General features: G+C 43.7%; 2 protein-coding genes across 4 annotated transcripts in view; one reads left to right on the top strand and one right to left on the bottom strand.

Annotated features, from left to right (window-relative positions):
* The window catches only part of ACOT9 (acyl-CoA thioesterase 9), a 93364-nt gene extending 83911 nt beyond the window's left edge, over window positions 1–9453 (bottom strand). For 2 of the 3 annotated variants that reach the window (XM_088455372.1, XM_088455370.1), the window contains exons 1-2: window positions 9288–9453; window positions 1763–1860 (exon numbers count right to left, since the gene is read on the bottom strand). In XM_088455372.1, coding sequence (XP_088311498.1) covers window positions 1763–1860; window positions 9288–9304 — 115 coding nt within the window. In that variant the 5' untranslated portion in view covers window positions 9305–9453. Of the gene's footprint in view, window positions 1–1762; window positions 1861–9287 lie in introns of those variants that run through there. The other variant, XM_088455373.1, reaches the window with a different exon arrangement.
* Window positions 9454–16004: 6551 nt separating this feature from the next.
* SAT1 (spermidine/spermine N1-acetyltransferase 1) lies at window positions 16005–22513 on the top strand. Its single transcript, XM_088455381.1, has 6 exons — window positions 16005–16258; window positions 17732–17783; window positions 18053–18136; window positions 19068–19169; window positions 19650–19690; window positions 21994–22513. Exons 1-6 carry the CDS (start codon window positions 16193–16195, stop codon window positions 22162–22164), a joined length of 516 nt encoding a protein of 171 aa, XP_088311507.1. The 5' UTR covers window positions 16005–16192; the 3' UTR covers window positions 22165–22513.
* The last annotated feature ends 1957 nt before the right edge of the window (window positions 22514–24470 follow it).

A 24470-nucleotide genomic window follows, 5' to 3' on the forward strand; every position in this document is an offset into this window, starting at 1 on the left:
GTGTGTTAGCTAACATAGGAAGAGATTTTTCAAACCATCTCTAAAGAGGACAATTAAATGTGTCGCCTATAGCAGCCAATTATTTATCTAGTACAATTTATAAAATGGATCTGATTGGTTGCTGTGGGCAACACCTCCACTCTTGCTTTTTAGAAGCTTTGATACATTTCCCCCCTCATGCCTGTAAACTGCACTGTGGCAGGGACTGATGTAAATGATTAAACATTCTCTGTAATGCGTTGCATAATAAATTGGCAATATATAAATAAGAGTTAATAATAGAGAATATCTATCTGCACTAATCTCTAGAGCAAATAGAATGCATATATCTGGAGGTCTTCTCAAACTATTGGAACTTTTACACATACATTTGTACATTTTACCCCTACTTTTTAAAACAAGGTAAGTTTTATGTTAAGTTTAATATCCTTTGAAAATAATAATTTGCTGTCCGGATGCTATGGGATACAGTTTCTCTTAGTAATTTACCCCAATGGGTGCTGCTAAATCACTCGGGATTGAAGCTGGCTCTTGAAAACTCAGAGTGATTCAGCTTCGGACGCAGTGACAAGGTTCATGCGGATACCCGAATGTCGGGAATTTGCACATGCTCCTAACCCATTTTGCGCTACTGCAATCCCGCACACAGTATGGCAGCAGACTGTCATTAATTGACAGTCTGCTGCCCTTTATGGGGGGGGGCGGCAATGTTCTCTGGCCTTGATTCAGAGCCGGACGCTCTGACAGAGCGCTCGCTCTGAATCTGGGCGTCTTTTTTTTTTGTTTAATGGAGCGGCCTCCTGGCCGCTCGCATTGCTGTGGGTTGCACCCACAGCTAATGCGAGCAGCCAGGATGATGGTCAAGACCATTACGACCATCGAGCTTGTGACGAGATCCTTGTGGTAGGGTCTTGTGGCCGCAAGCCCCAGAGAGCTTTCGGCTCAAACAGAGCCTAAAGCTCTCCCACTGACATCACTTGTGATGTCAGTGGGGCCGCCCCCAAACGGTAGGCGTTCTCATGCGAACTCCTCCTTCTGGGCAGCCACCCCCCCCCTGCCCGCCCACCAAAGGGGGCGTGCTGTCACTCAACATCGACAGCACACCCCCTTTTGTGCGAGACCCGGAGCGACGGATTGCCCGTCGCTATCTGGGTCTCGTGCATGCGCATGACGGAGCCGACTCCATTGTGCGCATGCGCTCTGGGCCACCATCGACCCGGTTGCGAGCGCTCAGCGCTTGCGACCGGGTCTGAATCAGGCCCTCTGTTTCCCCCAAAAAAGAGGTGTGTTTCCGCATTTATGAAGGGGGAAGGGGGGACACACCAGGATCTCTGTCAGCTGACAAAGGTTTCCTGGCCTCTTGTACTCATCTGCAACAGTCGGCTTGCATGACCCCATGGGTCACTTAGCCGGCCGGTAGACACGCAGATGATCCTATGCTGCGTCTTTGGACACAGCTCGGATCAGTAAGGCATGTAGGAGGCTTGACCTGTTACAGCTACCACAGATGCTACCATGTTAGCAGCTGCAATGGCATCTCCATCCGCAGTTGAATCACTCCCTCAATCACTAATAGATACAGTAACATGACATCTCTTCTATACAAAAAAATAAAACAAAAAAATTTAATTGTCCATGAGGAAAACTGTCAATAATGCAGGAAAGATTTATTTCAGGTTGTAATTACATGTTTGTAAATACTATAGGTGTTGTCAGTTCTCGCATGATTAAACCAAAATGTCACATTGTGTCCTATAGTTACCTTCATTCATGTCTGGTAGTTGGCCCTTAGAGTGCATTGTGCTGGCTGTCATCAGAGATCTACTGAGAAATGGTGACATCTGACAGGTCACACCAAGTCTGGAAAATAAATGATATAAGTGAGGCAGCAAGAGAAAATGATTGGCCAGTAAGAGGAGACGTCAAGGCAGGAGGATAAACTCAGATTCTGCAGTCAATTACAATGTGTAATAGTTTCCTTACAAATATCGGCTTAAATGGCCAACAAATTAAAAAATATTTTGTACTTACTATTGAATCCTTTTCTGCAAGAGGCTGTATGGAGAGTTATGTTCGGTCTCTTGTACTCAAACAAGGTTTGGTACTGGAAAGCAGTTTCTAGACAATATGGCTCCCAGTACGAACAGTCAAAATTATGTGCCCTCCCCCATCAACCCAGATATATTCTAATATATTTCTGTTTTATACCTCTCAACATATGGGTGGTATTCAAGAGGGACTTTCAACGCACGCACGAAAAGGGGGCTGGTTCACCAACTCGAATGTCGCCAATTTTATACATTATAATAAGTATACCTATTCTGCACTGTTATTCTGGCCAACAGTGGGAAACTACCGGTGTCTGTGGACTGTTTCCCCACAGACACCATGTTAACACAAGTGTGAGAGCCATAGGGAATGGAAACACCCTATGACCTACTGCGGCCTGCACATCGTTGCACCCATATAGACAGACCATGCCAGATGACTCTGAAGAGAGCTCAATTTGTTTTCATTTGCCCCCAAACACAGCAATTTGTGGACGGTGGAGCCTCCACAGTGGATGTACTGTTTACCACCCCTTAAGCTGGGCCAAAACAAGACAACTAAGGAGAGGCTCTGACTCATGTGCTGCAGTCTGCATCTAATAGACTCCTACTTGCTGATCCGGACTGGAGAAAAAAACATTGGGCAGTTAGGAACTTTAGGGTTAAGCTGAGCGTTGTGGTGTGCCAAGTTCACACATTGTACTGTCACTATAGTCGGTGGGATCTACTAATGTATGCTGCGTTGATGGCACAGTGGAATGTTGGTCTCCTTGGGGCCTACTATTATACGGTGTAACTCAGGCGCACGTCCGTTAGCTTATATGGACGGAGATGAAAGACAGCGAGGGGAGCCACACTTGTGCAGAAGGCGCTCGTCAGAGGTCGTGCCCCAGCCGGCAATACAGAGGCAGCGCAGAGTGAACCTCTAACAGCTCTGCCAAGACAGAGCATTCCCAGACATGTGTGACATCAGGCTGGGGGATGCCCCCTTGAGGGATTGGGGTGTGCTTCCTGCAGTTGGACAGCTCACTCACCCCTGGAAAGACAAGAAGGCACTCCCAGCATGAAGACAAAAAAATAAAAGGAAAACAGAGACATCATCTATGGGTTGGACAAACCGTCAAATAGTAAATCTAGTCCCTGGTCTGCTACATACTATAACATACTGACCAAGCAGTGCTTACCTCAATGGTCAAGTCTGAGATCAGCCTAAATAGAACTGGTGCACCAACACGCCCAATGCATTGCCATTGTTATCCAGTGGGAATTTGAATAGTAGGAGGCACCACTTCTCCTCCTACATCCCTCAAACAGTAAACACGGCATCAGAGCACTGGATCCCCTGGGTTTTGGGAAAAAGTCCTAGACTGCACACCCTGAATAAATATATATATATTTATTTATTTATTAGGAGGTGCTACCTGTTGAGACTATTAAAGCAGACACAAAAAAAATACTCTAATCAGTGTGCTTCTTTGCACACCTGAAGGTATGAGACACCTTCAGCCTGGACTAGCACCCCTGCCCCATTGGTTTAAAGCATGGAGTCTGGCATTGTTATGCAGACTAGTACAAGGCACAATATAGGCAAGTCCTTCAAATTATATACTGTAGTGCAGCTTTGGGTTGATTTTTGGGGCGTGGGTCTGCTTCAGGGCATCACATCATAACACTTTTGCTTTTTTGCACGTTTTAAACACTTTTACTGTTTGTTTAGTATATATGCAGCCGTATATATATACACACACACACACACACACACACACACACACACACACACACACACACACACACGTAGCTGCTCTTATCCATCTTACTCTACACTTCATCTTTCTTATTAGAGCGGTGCCCTGGGGTAGCTCGGCTGAGTTGGTTTGGGGGTGTCCTGCGCCCTGGATATGAACCCCAGACCTGGATATGGTGGGTAGGCCCATAACCTTGGCCATGATTATGCTAAAAACCTCTATCTATTGCAAAATTTCATTGCAAAATGTGTTTATATATATAATTAGTAATTTGGAGTTGTGCACCTGTGTCCCCTAGGTTTTGGGCAGAATGGAGACCACGCATCACATTTAAAGATTAACATCCTGCATCCTTGGAGTCGCTAAGGCACAAGTATGGTTACATATTTTGCATATATATATATATATATATATATATATATATATATAGCCCTAACCATGAGAAAAGCTGGGATTACAGGCTAGCTTTGTACAGGTTGAGTCTCCCATATCCAAAATGCTTGGGACCAGGGGTATTTTGGATATCGGAATATTCCGTATTTTGGAATAATTGCATATTATAATGAAATGTCTTGGAAATGGGACCCAAATATACACACAGAATGCATTTATGTGTTGTATACACCTTATACACACAGCCTGCAGGTCATTTTAGACAATATTTTTTATAATTTTGTGCATCAAAAAAAGTTTGTTTACATACATGAAATTCATTTAAGTTTCATATACACCTTATACACACAGCCTGAAGGTTATTTTATACAATCTTTTTAATAATTTGTTCCTTAGACAAAGTTTATGTACATTAAACCATCAAAAATCAAAGGTTTAATTATCTCAGTCATGCTGAAAATATTCCGTATTTCGGAATATTCCGTATTTCGGAATATTTGGATATGGGAGACTCAACCTGTATTGGCTTCTTGTTATGTTGTCTTCCAACTACCTTCTACAGTTTCCAATCCTACAATCACATATTAAACTCCCAAATACTCCACATTCTCAAACCATTTCACCATCATCCATTACTAACTGTCTCCACAGCTCCATGTTCTAGTGTTTCAGCTTGCTAAGAGCCAAAGGACTGCCTCCTAGGAGTCTCCATTCAGACCTCCATATTTTGAGGATTTCTGTCTGCAGAAGCAGGTGGGATAATTACACTACTCAACAGCCATTTTGCATCGGACATGATATATATCAATTGCCATGTAATTTTGTGCATAGAACCAACAGAAATTTGATATCACTTAAGGTTTTGTAGATATTTGAAAAAATTTAAATTTGAAAATTAAAGTGTTTACAGTACTCGACAAGAGCCTTCTGCCTGCGCTATGGGGTACGCATCCTGCCAATTCTCTATGCCATCAAAATCCCCCGCCTCATCTTCCATGTGCTGGTCCTGGGGAAGAAATGTCCTCTTAGTGCTGGATGTCATGTTGCTCGTTGGTTCCTGTCCTGCTCTTGGCAAGCGTGCAGAGAGAAGTACCTGGACTGTAAAATGACATTAGTAACTGGGGGGAGTTCTCAAAGTGGTCTGCTTCGTGATAGAGCCTCCATCTCCATGTCCCAGCATTCGGGATGATGGCTGATTACCATAAGGAGATATGTGGCCATCACACCACTGGCAGTGAACAGCACAAATGGCGATTTTACCTTTGTTTTCATTTCTCCATATTAAATCAGCATTATTCTTTTCTTGTGTGTACGTGAGTACATTTTTATAGCGGTTTGTAAGTACAGCCATGGCCAAAAGTTTTGAGAATGCCAACAGTAAAGCATCCTGAGACCATTCATGGGTTGCTTCTCAGCCATGAGAGTGGGATCACTCACAATTTTGCCAAAGAACACAGCCATGACTAAAGAATGGTACCAAAACATCCTCCAAGAGCAACTTCTCCCAACCATCCAAGAACAGTTTGGTGACGAAAAATTCCTTGTCCGACATGATGGAGCACCTTGCCATAAGACAAAAGTGATAACTTAGTGGCTTGGGAAACAAAACATTAAAATTTTGGGACCATGGCCAGGAAACTCCCCAGATTTTAACCCCATTGAGAACTTGTGGTCAATCCTCAAGAGGCGGGTGGACAAACAAAAACCCACAAATTCTGAGAAACTCCAAGCATTGATTAGGCAAGAATGGGCGGCCATCAGTCAGTATGTGGTCCAGAAGTTGACTGACAGCATGCCAAGGCGAATTGCAGAGGTCTTGAAAAAGAAGGGTCAACACAGCAAATATTGACTCTTTGCATAAACTTAATGTAATTGTCAATAAAAGCCTTTGACACCTATGAAATGCTTGTAATTCTACTTCAGTATATATATATAGTAACATCTGACAAAAAGGTCTAAAAACACAAGCAGCAAACTTTGTGAAAACCAATAATTGTATAATTCTCAAAACTTTTGGCCATGGCTGTACAAAAAGTAATGGCAGCTGCTAAAATTCATGTATGCTGTAAGTTCACAACTAAAAATAAAAGAAAGCCTATTAGCGCCTTCATAAATAAGGCTAAAAAAAATGTACTTTGACTTTGCTCTTGACCAGTATAAACTCTGGGCGCCCCATATTTCTTGCATAACTTGCACAACTAATCTGACAGAAGGTTGAAAGGAAACCACCATATGATGCCGTTCTCCGTCTCAATGGTATGGCGTCAGCATAAGGACAACTGTATTGTTATTTTTGTCCAACTAGTATTGCGGTCATTCCAGTAGAACTAAACAAACTATAAAATATCTTAAAGTCTCTTCAACACTCATGGAGAAGAGCTGCCTGTTCCTGTACCTCGTGTGTGTACCAGTGAAACAGGGACATAAAGAGGGAAGAGAGTAAGAAATTACAGCAGAGTATCGCCCCAAAACTCAAGATAATTCACCTCACACCTTAGAACAGAAGGAATTACATGATTTGGTTTGCGACTTTAAACGGTCAAAACAACAAGCCAAACTTTTGGGTTCTATGCTGCAACAGTGGAAACTTCTGGCTCAAGGAACAGCAATTTCAAGTTTTAGAACAAGAAAATTTTCTTTGGCCATGTATTTTTAAAATAATAATTCAGTGTGTGTGTGTACTGATGTTAACAGTTTAATGATTGAGTTTGGTGTTCAGCACAATACTAATGAGTGGCAACTGTTTCAGTAGTTTTATGCCAGATGCAAAGAAAATCTGATTTTTCCACTGAATTCAACATTCCTAAATTAAGCAAACACACATATGCACATGCCAGATGCAGAGAATATCTACTGACGATTAACTTTAGTTTCAATTATATTCCTGTCAATTGCAATTTTCTTTACTAAGATGTGAGATACTGGTCACTGGCCCTCATTCAGCAGTGCACGCAGGTGCACTGCTAACACAGATTCACGATAATCACATGTGCAGAACGGGTCCTGCGTGATTGTACGCAGAGCGGCTCTGCTGCCGTTTGGGTGCGGAACGACGGTCTCAGTTTTCCAAAACGAAGTCGTGTCGCCGCCATTTGGGGGGAGGGAAGAGGCCAAGATTTCCATCAGCTGACAGATTTCCTGGATGCTTTCCCTCATCTGCGATGGCCGACCTACGTGACCCATGGTCACTCAGCCGGCCAGTGGGATGGCAGTCGGGAAGCCGACGGACGTAATCCCGACCGCCGGCTTCCCGACTGTCTAATCCCGGCTGGGGTCTAATGACAGGCGTCGAAATCCCGACGTCTGTCATTAGACCTCCAATGGGAGCAGACACACGGCTTACTGATCGAAGGTAAGCTGGGCGCCGACAGCCGCGGGGGGGGGGAGGTAGGTTTACGGCTCCCGGGGGGGGGGACTTAGGGTTAGGCACCCCCCTGGGAGGTTATGGCTAGGCTAGGAGAAGGGGGGGTTAGGTTTAGGCACTTGGGGGGGAGGGGTTAGGGTTAGGCACCCCTAAAGGAGGGTTGGGGGGTAGAAAAGGGTTAGGAAATACTTACCTTGGACGATCAGGATTTCCACCCCTGCCGGGCAGCCGCTGTCTGGATTTGAACCACCGGCTATGCGGCCGGCGGTAAATCATACTGATTCCGGCCAGCGGACACGCAGTTGTTCCGATACTATATCCATGGACGCAGCTCAAAACATTAATGCATGCAGAAGGCATGACGCCTCCTTCTGTATTACCATAATTGCAAGGACGGAATTGCAAAGCTGCCTGCAATTCCGTCCACTGCTTAATCAGGCCCACTGGGCAGAAAGAACATCCCAAAAAAGTGATAGTCACATTGTATGTGTGTGTATGAATGCATGCAGCATTCAGGCATATGTCAGTGTTCTTCCCAGGATCAATTTCACGGGTGCTCCATTCGTCTTATTTTACATGTCACCCAGCTCTATCTCACTCCAGGGGTCTGACGGTCAAAATCAGAGTCACGCTGCGCTTATGTTACTGTGACATATGCCTCCCACACCTTTACGAGAAAGAGTGCGGTTTGGATGGTGCAAACCTTGCAGTAAGGGTAGACGGAGAGTACAAACATGCACTGTCTTAGCATTTAGCACTGTGGGCCCAATTCATTACGGATCGCAACTACGATTGCAATAGCGATTACGCACGCAGTCTCACTACAATGATATGCTAATGCTCTGCAATCGCTATGCTGTCGCAGCACTACATAAAGACGCCCACTTTACCTTACACACATCCGTAATACTTAGCAAGATTGCGAAACCATCGGTAACATCGAGTACCATCGGAGCCTCACGCACACTTGCACAAGCCCTGACCTTACTCAGGAATTGCTAACCTCATCACACGCAGTGAAAGCCCAAGCTGCATGAGGCATGGCAGTGGATAATTTATGCATGTCCATGCAACGGCGTTCAAACGCACTGGCACGCCTGCGTTTTGCCGACCACCCTGTCACCTCCCCCAAACGGCACTTCCTGTCAATCGATCTGCGATGGTTCTGCGTAGTCACTGCGATCGCAGTCCCGTAATCACAGTTGCAATCGGTAGTGGATATGGCCCCATGTCACAGCCAGCAAGCCGGCAATATCTGCAAGTCTTAAAAAATAATCTATTTCATTTCAAATTGTAAAACTCGAGTTCAAATCAACATAAGGATTTCAACATATTTCATTATTTTGAAGGATTACGCTGCCCCTACTGCTGTGTTAATTAATGCCACCCAGCTGCCAACATTTTCTGGGGAAAACACTATATGTACCATCACACATTCCTCCTGTAACCCAAAACCAGGGCAAGCAAACATCATCCTGCCCTTCCTGTCACTCTGTGCTCCCCACACTACCCAACTGTCACCATACCACTTATGGGACGTAACATAATATGTATAATAACTTAAAACCTTCTGCATAGTATTCATTTTATGTCATTGAAAACTGCACAAAACATATAAGTGCAGCAGCCTCGTCGGCTCCAACCTCTACTAAGGGCGTTGGCATAATTTGCAAGACATATACTGTACATGCCAGCGTGCTCTGCTATAGGTCTATATACTGAATACAGCACTTCTACCTGAATGTGAGCAGCATGTTGAGTGACGAACTGAGCCAGCTTCTTCTCCAATGCAGCAGCAGCAGCAGCAGTATACACTGCGATTTACAGCAGCCAGTAAGTTACGAAGACACACCCACGTGTTCCCTCCTTCTGTAGGCAGGTCCTCCAACACCATAGAGATATGTTGGGGAAGAGCGTCTGAATGCACCAAATACATGGATAATGATAATATAGTGTATACTACGTCATGGAAGGAAGGCAATGCTGTCTGTGCGTTGAGCTATAGAGCACAGAGCAGAAACAGCTGCATGCTAAGTAACACCATGTCATTGTCTGCAGGGGAGAACCGTGTTTGATTAGCCCCTTCACTAGAATTAGACATATTTGAGAGAAAGTTGTGATTTTGAATGAAGATTTTCCACATTGAATGACCATCAAGACATAAGGGTAAATTATTTAAACGTATACCTCACTTGTGTTGTCACCGCTATTTAAAAACGACTGAGGATAGATCCCCTTCAGTAAATTTATCCTTCAGTTACTAGCTACGTGGACATGTATTGGGAATAATAAACTGGGGGCCAGGGCCGGTGCTAGGTGTCTCGGCACCCAGTGGCGTCCTGTGCTCCCACTGCCCCTTCTCACTGCGCGCCCGATAATTGTACTGTGTGTGCAGGCAACCGGGGGTAAAATATTGAGTGGTTGGGCATGTCGGATTGTCCAGAATTACCGTAGTGATCCCCCCTATGCAGTGCCCCCAGTAGTGGTCCCTCTTATGCAGGCCCACAGTAGCGGTCCCACTATGCAGTGCCGCTTATACAGTGCCCCCAGTAGTGGTCCCCCCTTATGCAATGCCCCAGTAGTAATACAGTGGCGCTATACATGTTTGTTATACATTTATAACACCTGAATCCCCGCACCTGCCACGTCCGCCGCTGTCTGCTCCGCCGTCCTCCTGCTCGGTACTATGGGAGAGGCGTCATGACGTCTCTCCCATCACCCACTGCTGGAGCCTTAAGGCGACCTGAAAAACTGAACAACTAGCGTTCAGTCCTTCAGGTTGCCTAGGTACGGTACCTGCACTGAACAGCGTTCACTGAACGTCATTCAGTGCAGCAGACCGACCTATCTGCGAACATATGGAACCTGACGATCGTCATCAGGTTGACGAGCATGTTCGACAGATGGTCGGCGTCAGCGAGGACCCAGCGTGCATACGCATCGCTGGTCCTTGCCGGCTATCCATTAGACAAGTTTCTGAACAATCCGACCAAAACCTCTTGGTTTTGGTTGGATCGTTAAAAAAGTTGTCTAATGGATAGGCCCCTTTAAGGTGGAGCTCATGAATGAGCTCCAGCCCGGATCCGGCAGTGGGCGCAGTAGCCAGAGAGTCTGTCTGATTCTCATTGGCTGCTGAAACACACACACCGTCGCTGGGGAAAGTACGAATGTACTGCGTAGTGCGGACCACACTCACTGTGGTCCACACTACACTGACTTTACTGAACCATGGCCGGCACCCCCCCCACACTCGTCTGCTTCCGGAACAAAGGCAACCAGGGCACGAGCCCCAGCCGACCCCTCCCCCTGGTCATACCACTGTCTAATCCACTGCTAACTGGCATGTAGCAACAGAAACTATGGGTCCATTCAATTAGGGTCGAATAGTAGGTGATCTGTATATAATCAATACAACACCCTAGCGCAACTGAAAAACCAGCCCAGGTTAAAACACGTGTTACCTTAAACCCCAAATACATTGTTAATAGGAACAGAAATGTGTAAAACCCAGTGGCGCTGATCCATAAATAGATGTAACAAAAACAAATGACTTCTCTCGTGGTTTTCAATTTCGGTATTGTTTCGTAGATATGGAGAGAAACAGAATATTGCGTAAAACTGTATATGAAAAAGTGTGTTCAATTTATTAGGCTCAAATTAGCCAACAAATAATAAAGATTAAAAAGCCAATACAATACAGGTTGAGTCTCCCATATCCAAAATGCTTGGGACCAGGGGTATTTTGGATATCAGATATGTCCGTATTTTGTTATATTTGCATACCATAATGAGATATCTTGGGAATGGGATCCAAATCCTAACACAGAATGCATTTATTTTTTATATACACCTTATACACACAGCCTGCGGGTAATTTTATACATTATTTTCAATAATTTTGTGGCTCAAACAAAGTTTGTGTACATACATGAAATTAATTTGTTTCATATACACCTTATACACACAGCCTGAAGGTAATTTTATACTTTATTTTTAATAATTTTGTGCCTTCAGCAAAGTTTGTGTACATTGAACCATCAAAAAGCAAAGGTTTCACTATCTCAGGCATGCTAAAAAAATTCCGTATTTCGGAATATTCCGTATTTCAGAATATTTGGATATGAGAGACTCAACCCGTACATGTAAAATTAGCATATAAATGCATGAAGAAAACAATGCAGCAACAGAAAGCCCAGATTCCGGCGTACCAGATTACTGATGTAAATTCCGCATTGGGGTGCACTGTGGACAATCCAGATTTGTCCGTAGTGTCTAACAAGCAGCGTCGGTCTCAGATGTGGGTGTCCTGCTGTTGTAGTAGCCTGCAGTCCTTAACATGATTCGAGCCACTGGAGCTCTTCCTCAGAAGGTCAGTGTGTTGTAGCAATTGCTTTTGAATGCCGACAACAGCACCTTAAATGCTGCTGATTTCACCCTGAACACCCTGTGCGTAAATCACACATTTTAGTTTGCAGCCCCATGGGAGTGTGTATCAAAATACGCAATTTAGTGGCAACCGTAAGTGCAGTTAAACTTTGCGTAGTGCATCGCTGGCATCCTTTTTTTCCTGGAGGTTGATGTTTCTGAGACTGGTGCTGTACCTGTCATCTGACAGTTCTAGGATTTTCAAGGTAAGGTCAACCTTAACGAACTTTCTAATGGACTAACCTAATAGTGTAAAAGGCTTTCTGGGTACTTGTAACAGTTCTCGTAGGAGCCAGGTACATAATTTTTTTTGCCCTGTAGTCTTTAACAGCCCTACAGGCTGTTTGAAAAAAATGTCAGTTAGGAGCTGATTGGTTGGTTCTTTATCTCTCTCCAAGGCTTAGTACATCTCCCTCACAGTTCCCTGGTAATTTCTTTTTAGTCTTTCCCTGAGGCTGACCCTACTCTTCTCTGATACAAGTCCAGCATTGCTACATTTTTACATTTCAGCAGGACAGGTTGTCAAAGATAACTTGCTGGATGAATCAGAAATCATTTGCTTTCATAAGTCATAGTCACAGCCAGCTCAAGTGCCTCAGGCCCTAAACTGTTGTTACATCACCGTGATTCAAAAGTAACAATACGTTAATATAATGAAGATAAACTCGATAGCACTGACATCAAGGAAAGTACCTTGGATCTGCTCTTGCTGGAACATTAAATAAATGTTGTTTTTATTCATCTAGTAAAGTAAATAAAAGCTCCTGAAAATCACCCAGACTGTAAAAGCCTATGAGGTAGCAATGCTGCAAGTTAAAACAAAATAAAACGGAGAAACGCTGCTGAAAATGTTCCTAAAGTTTTCTGAACAAATGTAAGCAGCAGAAATCTGTTGTTTTAAAACACCTTTCTATGACCAGAGAAACTGGTGACATGCTGTCTATACACAACTTACACACATTAACATAACAGGAGCAAAAAGGGAAGGACTGGGGATATTCTACACCCAGAATAATTTTTTCTTAACTAAACTTACAATATAAAAAAAGAAGCAGCAGATGGGTAGCAGATTAATAGTACACGTCTGAAGGTGCCTACACACTTGGCGATATTTTACCCGATCTGGCCGATTCCGACGCTTTGGAATGACAGATTGTGTAAAATATGCCCAAATCGTGAGTCCCCACTCACGATGCGATGCGCGTCCCCGCTGGTCGCATATAGCATCATCAGATCTGCCGATCTGGGACAAAATGCACTGGAAAAAGTCTAAACGATAGATCGTTTGTAAATTGGACACTTTAAACACCAAATAGTGCGCAGAGCTGCCGGGGAGTAGTTTCAAGGGAAATCGTACACATCGTGGGATCGTGTGCAGATCGCCAAGTGTGTAGGCACCTTTAGAGCAAGCTAGCCTCGCTGATTATGTTTTATTTGTACTGGACTATATACTTCAATGATATGCAAACTAAGGATGCTAAGATATTATTTTTTAATTGACGCAGCACCATCCTGCTGCAATGTGAAAGGCAGCTTTCTAATTAATCTTGCCCAGTGAAAGACTTTAGGTCTGATTCAGAGTTGCACTCATGTCTTGCAGTTTTTCATACTGTGCATATGCGCTTCCATCCACTTGTGAGCAGGCTGGCATGGCTATTGCTGGAGGCGCTGTGGCCCTGGGGGCGAAGTCACCATCACCCAGCCAGCGCCGCCTGCCTCTGTTTACTGCCAGGCACTAGGAGGAACCTGTGGCACTAGAACCTAGTGGCACCAGGAGTCTGCTCTTCTGCAGCCGGCGCCAGGTAAAGACGAGGGTGGAGGTAGACTAGGATGAGTGGCAGAATGGAAGGGATGGACTTTCAAAGGAACATAGCTCATTTGTGGCTGGTCCTGGGGGAGGGGCCAGCCATTGGGAAGCATAGCTATTCCTGGCTAGCCAATACAGCAACCCTGACAGCAACAAATCCAGGGCCCCTTTCAGAGTAGTGCATATGCAAGTTGTATTGATGCAAGTGCACCTCGGGATCCACAAAATGAGCCAAGCTTCAACAATCCACCCTTCAGGATCTTTGAAATCAGGTGCAAAAGTTTCCCGTCTCCCCTGTCTTCCTCCCATCTCTCTCTGTGCTTTCCCCTCTGTTCCTCCCATCTCCCTCCCACCTCCCACTTTACTACCCGTGTCTTACACCCGTCTCACTCTTGTCTTCCCCTGTCTTCCTGTAGTCTTCCCCTGTTCTTCCCGCTTTCTTCCTCCTGTCTCCTTCTGTTCACCCAGCCGCACTGTTTCCTTCCTGTCTCCCCTTGTTCTTCCCCCTGTCTTCCTATCATCTCCACTTGTTCTTCCTCCTGTCTTCCTATCATATCCACCTGATCTTCCTCCTGTCTTCCTATGGTCTCCCACTGTTCTTCCAGCTGTCTTCCTCCTGTCTCCTTCTGTTCCTCCCCCTGTCTTCCTCTCAACTCCCTGTTCTCCCTCTGTTCCACCCAGCCCGCACTGTCTCCTTCCTGTCTCCCCTTGTTCTTCCCCCTCTCTTCCTCTCAACTCCCTCTGTTCCACCCAGCCTGCACTGTCTCCTCTTGTTCTTCCCCGTCTTCCTATCATCCCCACTTGTTTTCCTCCTGTCTTCCTATCATCTCCACCTGATCTTCCTATCGTCTCCCACTGTTCTTCCAGCTGTCTTCCTCCTGTCTCCTTCTGTTCTTCCCCCTGTCTTCCTCTCAACTCCCTCTGTTCTTCTCCCTCTGTTCCACCCAGCCCGCACTGTCTCCTTTTCTGTCTCCCCTTGTTCTTCCTCCTGTCTTCCTATCATCTCCACCTGATCTTCCTATCGTCTCCCACTGGTCTTCCAGCTGACTTCCTCCTGTCTCTTGCTGTTCTTCCCCCTGTATTCCTCCCATCTCCCTGTTCTTTCCCCCTCTGTTTCTCTCATCTCCCCCTGTCTCTCCCTGTTCTACCCTGTCTTCCTCCTGCCATCCGCCTGTCTCCATTCCATCTCCACCTATTCTTCCCCTGTCTTCCTCCCTTCTCCCTCCTGTCTCCCCCTGTTCTTCCCCCTATCTTCCTATCATCTCCCCTGTTCTTCCTCCAGTCTTCTCATCGTCTTCCCCTGTTCTTCCCATCATCCGATCCTATCATCCAGCTGTCTTCCTCCTGTCTTTTTCTGTTCGTCCCCTTGTCTTCCTCCCATCTCCCTCTGATTTCCCTTTGTCTTCCTTCAGACACCCCTTGCCCTCCTGTGTTCCTCCACCCCCCTCCCATATGCCTTCCACCCCTCCTGTTCTTTCCCGTTCCTCCTGTCGCTCCCTGTTCACCTATTCAAACATTCAATGAAAGGTCCCATGCATGGCTGAAGCTGTTTTTTTTTTTTTTTTAATGTGACGTCACCATCCTGTGTTGTGAAGGATCCTCTGTTCAGGCCTAGTAAGAATTGGTGAGTGGGGGTGGGTTGAGTGGAACAGAAGTAGGGCACTGATTCAGACCCACTCGCAAGCGGCTGTCCGCTCGCAAGTGGGTCGATGTTGTGCACTGCGCATGCGCACGGCGGCGGGAGCTCCGTCGTGCGCATGCACCAGACGCGACGAGCGAAGGACTTTCCTTCGCTCGTTGTGTCTGATCAAAGGGGGCGTGCTGTCGATGTTGATTGACAGCACGCCCCCTTTGGTGTGTGTGTATACTGTATGTATGTATGATGTGTGTGTATGTGTTTGTGTAGTTTATGTGAATGTTTAGTTCATGTAAATGTGGAAATCTTATTTTTCAGCCAGACTATTATATAGTTGGCTGTTATTTCTGTCTCAACAGGACTATGTAACTTTTTCCTATCACTAGGTGGCGCTAATGTAAAGGCCAGATCAGAGCTGTGAGTCACAATTTCCGGGACAATGATGTCAGATATCAGCTTGTCTCTATGTGCTTAGAGGCGGAGTTTAGAACGAAAAAAAAATTGTGCAACACCAGTGTGTGATTGGTCAGCGCAGATAGCTAGGTGTGGCCAGCAGAGTGCCTACATCTTTAAGTACAGATGATGCCTTTTGCGCTCCCACTTCGTCGCTGGAGTTTGCTGAGCACGGTGGATGATTTGTGGTCTCTCTGCCGGGTCAGGGTCCCAGACTGACTAAGGAGCGGAAGCCCCTGGGAAACGAATGAAGAAACACCTCCTACTACACTTCACGTACAGGGGACTCGTCAGAAAAGGGAAAAAGAGCAAGAGACGAAAATGGCCAATTTTATCATACGATCAGCTGTGCCCGGTGACTGTAAGGACATCCTGCGACTCATAAAGGTGACCAGCAGTCATTCATCTGCACTAACGCTCCCTCATGGTTACACTGAATCAGGATATGTTTGATATATATATATAATTTCACACAATGTGCGCTTGTCCTCCGAATAGTGTGTAGGAAGTAGTGGATGTCCTTTGTTACCATCAGGCCGTACACAAAGACAGCTGTCTTCTCCAGTAATCCTTCCTCCCTTCCCCTGACCCCCTAATCACTGGGGGTGGGGGTGGGGGTGGGCACCCTCTCTTTGCTGGATGTAACTGAAGCTGCTTTAGCCTCTCTTCTGACCCCTGGAGGATATGTGCAGAATTATTAATCTGTCCTACAGCCACAGCCTAAAGCTGGCCACACATCTAAAAGATTCTGTCCAACTGGTTGGCTGGCTGGAATGAAAATCTGGTAAGGTATGAAAGCAAATGACAATCAGCAATTTGCTCCCAAACGCCGGAAAATGGGCAAAAACTGTTTGAACAAATTGTTTAGTTCAAACATTTAACAAACTTGTCTGGCCGACCATTTTCATCTGTTTTCTGGCACTTAGGAGCAAATTGCTGATCATCATTTACTCCCATTCCTTACCAGATTTTCATTCCAACCAGCCAACTAGTTGGCTGGTTGGACAGATAATCTTTAGATGTGTGGCCAGCTTTATAGTTTGCACTTTGTCCTGTGTAGTGTCACTTAGAATCCCCTTACTGAAGAACCTTGGTAAAGCTGCATACACACACAATGATTTTTTGAATGATTATTGTTAAATATTATCGTTTAATGATAATTGTTTGAAAAAATCGTTCACTTTCTGAGTCAAACGATGAACGATTATCATTCATGCGCGTTCACGTTTGTAGTTGAGTCAGACTTGTCAACTAAATGATTTTCAGTAAGGGAATATGCAAAAATCGTTTGTAGTTCAAAAAAATCGTTCATTATGGAGCATACACACGGTCAGATGAACGATTGAACGATTTTTGACTGCAGTCAGACTTGGACGATTCCATTCATTTTAATGCAGTCAAAAATCGTTCAATCGTTCATATCTGAAGGAAAATCGTTCATATCTGACATGCCTGGACGATCAACGATGCGCGTTCCCGTTTGTCAGATAACGATATCTGACATCTGATGTGTTTGCAGTCAGACTTGGACGATTCCATTCATTTTAATGCAAACACATCAGATGTCAGATATCGTTATCTGACAAACGGGAACGCGCATCGTTGATCGTCCATCGTTCAGGCATGTCAGATATGAACGATTTTCCTTCAGATATGAACGACTGAATGATTTTTAAATCGTTATCGTTCATATCTGAAAGAAAAATCTGACCGTGTGTATGCACCATTACACTTTAAAAAACTGACAGAAAATCGTTCATAAAATCGTTGGTAACAAAATCGTGGTGTGTGTATGCAGCTTAACTGTTACAATTTAACTAAAAATGTGTTTTATCATTTTTTATTTTTTTTTTTTTAAAGGAATTGGCAAAATATGAAGATATGGAAAACCAAGTAGTGTTAACTGAGACAGGTATGTTATGTTGCGCTTCTATCTAGCTTATTGGCTTTCCCCGTGTAAGTGCACTGTTGTACTGACACCTGGTTTCTGGAGTGTACTTAGTTATTTTTAGATTAAAAAAAAAAAAGTTGTTTTGCAGTCTTAGTTTGGGCTATTTGCCAAGCAGGTGAGCTTTTGGAACGCTGCTCGGGTTAAATAGAAACGGAGCTTGGGGGGTGTTACCTACGGAGATCATGTTGAATAGCTGCCAATATTTGTTTTTGTTTTTCCCATCTGTACAGATCTTTTAGAAGACGGCTTTGGGGAACATCCTTTCTACCACTGTCTTGTTGCTGAAGTGCCGAAGGAGAACCAGACTGTTGATGGTACTGACTCTACAGTTTTCCCCTCTATATACCTATTCTTTATCTAAACCTTGTGGCATTTCTTGTATGTGACCCTCTTTGTAAGCAGATGCAATATTTGTTAAATCGCATTTTCTCTTTAATTTGTCCCCAATCTTCAGGTTACAGTCTCTAGCTTCGCCATGTACATGGATGGCCCTTCCGTGTACATGGGTGGGCGGGGAGGTAACTAAAAGATCCGTTACACAATAACATAGATGAGCATGAAACGAGGTAAGGCCACCAGGGACAACCATTTGAGCATAAACTACTGCAAACACGGTAGATCAGAAAGCCCCATGCAGCTGATGGGGGAAGGACTGGTGTGCTGAACACTTTGCTGTAACTGAAGCGCTTCATTAGAGCCACAGATCATTGTCCACCATTTTGTCTTGATGATTTCAAGAGCAGCTTGTTCCCAATTTATGTCAAAGCTGATGCAGGGGGCAGCGGTTTTATTACAAAACTGCCCCACCGTTACGCCATACGGTTCCTCTGTGGCCTCTTCACAGCCTTTACCTGACTTGATACATGGTCTTTTTTTGGAAAGATTTTGCAACTATTGTCTTAACATTTTATTTTTTCTTTAAATGTTTTATCAGTCTTTGCAATTTGGGATTAAGTGCTCAACCAAAGTTGTGGTTTTATTTGGATTTACTTTATTTTTTTTTAATTTGGAAGCCTACAGTAAAACTTGGCATTACTGTTCTGAACTGCCGTGTGAAAGGAAATCGCTCCTTATCTTGTATTTATCTTAATTTTTTTTTACTTCTGTATTTGTTACTGCACTAAGTATGTGAATATTACGAATTGTGTGGTGGCAGACTTTGATTATATTAACATTTGCATGTTTCACATGGTCAAGGTATATGCTGTTTGTTTCATTCTCAATAACTCTGTCCTTTCTTTACAGGGTACACAATTGTTGGGTTTGCGATGTACTACTTCACATATGACCCATGGATAGGAAAACTACTGTACCTTGAAGACTTCTTTGTGATGAACGAGTTAAGAGGTGCTTATATTTGTATACTTCCCTAAAGCTGACCATACACTCTACAATTATCGGGGCGATGTGCCCGATATCTGCGGATCGCCCTGATAATTGTAGTGTGTGGGGGGGGGGCCACCGAGGGTTAAATATTGCTTGGTCGGGCATGTTGCATTGTTCAGCATGCCCGTCCGATGCGATATTTACCGGTAAACTGTCAGCCGCATCGGGCAGTGTATGCCCAGCCGTGGCCGACAGACATTTCCTGTGTTCCTTCCCATGGAAGGAACAGGGAAATGTCTCCTCCCCCAGGGGCGGAGCGCAGATGTCGGGCTAATACAATGTGAGAAATCTGTGTATGCCGCGGACCTCTGCGGCTGGCAGGCTGCCAGATAAAATGACTGTCGGTCTGACAGACATTTTATCTGGCCGTGTATACACAGCTTAAGCAAGTTTTCACAATACATATAGAATAAGTATTTACTTTTTTATTCTCTCCCCTAGGGTCTGGTATAGGATCAGAAATATTCAAGCACCTGAGCCAGGTGAGTTGTTTTGTTTGGCATTGTTTTTACTCAGGATTCTAAAGGGAATTAGAAATGAGCACAAACCACTTTAAGTGACTCATTAAAATGTTCATGGAACAAATGGAATGCATGGTGTTAAGTATGGACAATGAGACTACACTTTAATATTAAAGGTCTACAATGATGGGATTGGACATCATTGCAGTTATTTTGCCAGCAGTCCCAAACATCAATGTCTTTAGTCTCATCTCTACTGACACATGCTACCTGGGACATGTAGGATCACAACTGCTACTGCTTGTACCTAGATTACAGCACTGGTGTAATAACCGCTCTGCACCCAGAAGGGATCTGTTTATTAACATTTACTTGTGTCATCCCAGCATATTCCATTGTGCTATACTACTGTACACTGAAATACTCCAGTATGTGTAGACTATGTAACTTGCATATAACACTAAGGCCTGTATTCAACTAAAGGTGAAAGTTTTGCAAATGCGATGTGTTTGCCACTTTCTGAAGTATCGCCATATTCAATTCAGGGACGTTTTTGCATGTGCGAAAACTCAATAGGCTAAAACAGGGAAGTTTCTCCACCCAAAGGCAGGAGAGGATGTGCAAATTCTCTATTGTGGGCCATAAAAGTGGGGACTTGGTTCAGAACCCTTTGCCCCTCCCCAATGACTATTAAGGCACAATAAAACGTTAAAAAAATAAATATCTGCCCCTTAAAAATGTACTGGGTAAGGTATTTTGGGGGGACACTATGGGATTTTTTTTCTTTATTTAGTATTTTAAAATGCATTTAACACAAATATACTAGTACTCCAATTTAACTCCAACAAATTTTTGAACACCAAAAAAAAGCTTCATCATTTTACCACACTAATGCAAAGTGCATATAACAGCCCATTGACTCACTTTAGGTACAAAAAAATACTTTTATTAGAGCTATTAATACACTTCTATATTGATTACCACGGCCACTTAGGCTTTATTTAGTCTACAGACTGATTTCCCAAAAAAGCAGTCCTTTTCGCTAGTCTCAATATTTGCACATCTGTGTTTTTACCTGTTTTGCAGTTGAATAGGTGGAGCGTGCATTGTAAAAGTACGTGATAACATCTCATACAAACAGGTGAATCAGGCAAAAACATCGCATTGGCGACCCTTTTCTGCTGCTTGTGGCTTTTCGTCTCTAATTGAATACAGGCCTAAGACAGATTCCCACACTCTATCATTACAGTCCAGGTTTTAAGGATATAGCTAAATCTAATTGGCTGAGGTACTAATTAAGTCACCTGTTCAAGCATGGATAGCCTTTAAACATGAACTGTAATGGTAGCGTTTGGGAACCTCTGATCTAAGGCGTTCCTGTTTAATGTGCTAAGTGGGTCTTATTCCCAGTCTGTGTACAACAACAAAAACAGGTCATGTTTTGTGGATTTGTCTTTAATCATACACAGGAGAGGTATTCTATTTTGCTGGGTCAGTAATTATCCCACCTGTTTCCAGACAGAAATCCTTATTACATGACCTAAACACAGGCAGTGCTACTTGGTTTTCTTTTTTTGTTCTCCTTCTATTGAGAATATTTTTACAAAATTAAACAAAATGACTTAAACACCAGAGCTCAAACATCTGAGATCAGTATATGCGGGAATGGTATCATACAACCTGAAACAGTAACTAGAGGATAATGGGCTGAGGTAGAATGCTGTTGCAGAAGAGAACAATCTCCAAAAGTAGCCTACAAATATAATAGTTTATCAGATGTAACACTGAATTGTCATAGAAAATGAAAAAAATAGATAATTAGAAATAGATTACTACACAATCAGTAAGTGAGAATCAGACCTCAAATGTGCAGAAACAGTAAGTAATTTGCCTACTTGGTGTTTAATGCATTTGATTACACTTGTAGTTGTCACACAATCTGCTCAGTTCATTCAGACATATATTAGAGCATGAAGCCTATTGGCTGGTCATAAGGCTTGGTGCCCTTGTCTTGCCCACTCTTCCATGATGTAGACAAGGGCATACTTCCTGTAACATTGCTTCAGCCAAGTTACAGTTGGTGATCTTTGTACCTATTGCTTATCCACACTCCAGCCTAGGCCTTAGTTTATCCATCTCCCTCCTGCCCCTTACACTGAATGGAGCTAGAGGGTGGGAACTTCAATATTTAATTCTGTGGGTCCCAGCCCTAGCATGATGGGAATTAAGCTAGTCCTCTAAAATATTTCCACTGGTCCACCTAATATTTGTGTCCTGAAAGTGTTCTTGTATTATCTTACCCAGTCTTTGCTGTTTCTGTCTAGATTGCTGTGAAGTGTCGCTGCAGTAGCATGCACTTTCTGGTGGCAGAATGGAATGAACCATCCATTAGATTCTACAAGAGGCGCGGGGCATCTGATCTTTCCACTGAAGAAGGGTGGCGCCTCTTTAAAATTGACAAAGAGTACTTGTGTAAGATGGCAGCTGAGGAGTGATAACAAGTGCCTCTGAGAGAAGATTGTTACTTAATAATAAAATCCTTTTATTTTTTCTTTGCTTGCTTATTGTTTTCTAGTCTTTGCATGGTGACTAATTCAAAAGCTTTAGTACCAGTGGCATTGTAGCATAAAATGATTCGTCACCCATCAGCTTTCCTCAGCGATGTCTTTCTCTTCCAGTTGGAGACTGTTCCCAAGCCCTATAAACATCAGATCCTCAGTTGTGTGTAAATATGTAACTTCATTCTTGTAAGTCATTTGATTGTGTACAATGTACACACTGGTATTTAGGGTTTTTGTATTGTTAACCTGTTTTTACAAATTAAAGAGCAGCATTTGTTCTGTGTGTTCAGTGTGGTCTCTCCTTTACAGCACAAGGGAACTATAGAGTTAAATATGCTAGTTCTTCACAAACTGGCTGCAATTCCTAGTTTAGTAAAACTGCTAAACAAGAGGGAGGGGGAATAGTGTGCTCTGGGTAAAGCATACAATATTATGGCTAGGACTGAGGAGGGGGGGGGGAGAATAGTGTGCTCTGGGTAAAGCATACAATATTATGGCTAGGACTGAGGGGGGAGAATAGTGTGCTCTGGGTAAAGCATACAGTATTATGGCTAGGACTGAGGGGGGGGGGGGAGAATAGTGTGCTCTGTGTAAAGCATACAGTATTATGGCTAGGACTGAGGAGGGGGAATAGTGTGCTCTGGGTAAAGCATACAGTATTATGGTTATTAGTGATTCAAAGTTCACTTTTCTAGTGGGAAACAAAGATTGCATGACCAATGGATTTAGGGGTCTATGTACTAAAGCCTGATGAGAGAAAATTGTAACAAATAAATTAGCAACCAATCAGCTTGTAACTCATTTTTCATGTAATACCCCTTTTACACCAGAGCTTAAACCCAGGTTAACACAGGTAGCTACTTGGTGTAAAAGGGGAAAGGGTTGGATTGCCAGGTCACGTGACCCAGCAATCCAACCCAGGTAACTAGCAGGGTTTAACACTGGAATAACCCATGAAACTCTGCTGTGTAAACGGCGCGATTTGGGTCACTGTGACCTGGATCATGCTGCATGCCTGCCGATTGGTCGGCTTCAATGGTGCTTGCAGATTGTCATCTCCAAGTGTCCACTTCATTGCCGGAAAAGCTTGGTCTATGCAGACCTGGCTCCGGTGTGAATGGTGCCTGCTTGGGAAAATCCTGGGTTGGTGCTGGCTAAATTCTGGGTATTATCTGGATTGGAACCCTGTTCCAACCTCCCAGTCAGACCTGTAATTTAGGTGTAAAAACTGTATAAAGTTAGAAGCTGATTGGTTAGTGCTTTATCTCTCTCCAGGCAAGTGGTTAAGGCTGTCTACTAATCTCTTCTGCATATGATTTCAAACTCACACAATGCTTGGAATAATTTTCTATCTTCCTACTGTAATGTCTGTTTATTGGTAGTCTCTAAGCCAGTGATACATGCCTGCTATATCTTTGACATGTAATTGTTCAGTAGCGAGCTGCCGAGCTCTACTTTAGTCTCACTAACTGATACTTGTTAAAGGAAGTGGCTATTTCCTGTTTTACAAAGATGTGGTTAGTGTTTATATCCATTGCTCAATATGTCTCAACAGGTTCGCTATCTGTACCATGTAGTATATTGTCAACGACGTGGAAAGAACATCTAATGGTGCAATGGTCTTTTTCATTTAGTAATCTTATTTAACAATGTTAGGGAATGAGGCTTGTGTCCAAAGTCTTAGTAGGTATTTATCAAAGCTGGGGGAGACAAAGTTGTAAAAAATAAATTGCCAACCAATCAGCTCCTAACATTATAGAAACACAGCCTGCAAAATGTAAATTGGAAGCTGATTAGTATATCTCTCCCAATTCTACATCTCTCCCAGCTTTGATAATAGCCCCCTTTAAGATCTATAATGTATGAGCATTTATATGCCCAGTGCAAAATACAATACAGCCTTTTGGGTAGAATGCAAGTTGGGTCAACAAACTAATCTGTGTTGAAAGCAAAGTGGTCATGACAACTGACTTATCAGTGGATATATGGCACTTGTGTTGTGGTACATTCTGTACAAGATGCAGTTACTGTGAACAGCTCCTATTCTAATACTGGCTGCATTTAATTCCATCACGCTGTCTTATATGCTCTTTACACCAGAGCTAAAACCTGGGCGGCTCCTTGGTGTAAAAGGGGAAAGGGTTGGATTGCTGGGTCGAGTGACCTGGCATTTCAACCCAGGTAACTTGCAGGGTTAAACACTGGAATAACCTGTGAAACCCTGCAGTGTAAATGACGTG

The sequence above is a fragment of the Taudactylus pleione genome, unplaced genomic scaffold (genome assembly GCF_031769625.1).
Source record: "Taudactylus pleione unplaced genomic scaffold, aTauple2 ptg000040l, whole genome shotgun sequence".
Taxonomy (NCBI): domain Eukaryota; kingdom Metazoa; phylum Chordata; class Amphibia; order Anura; family Myobatrachidae; genus Taudactylus; species Taudactylus pleione.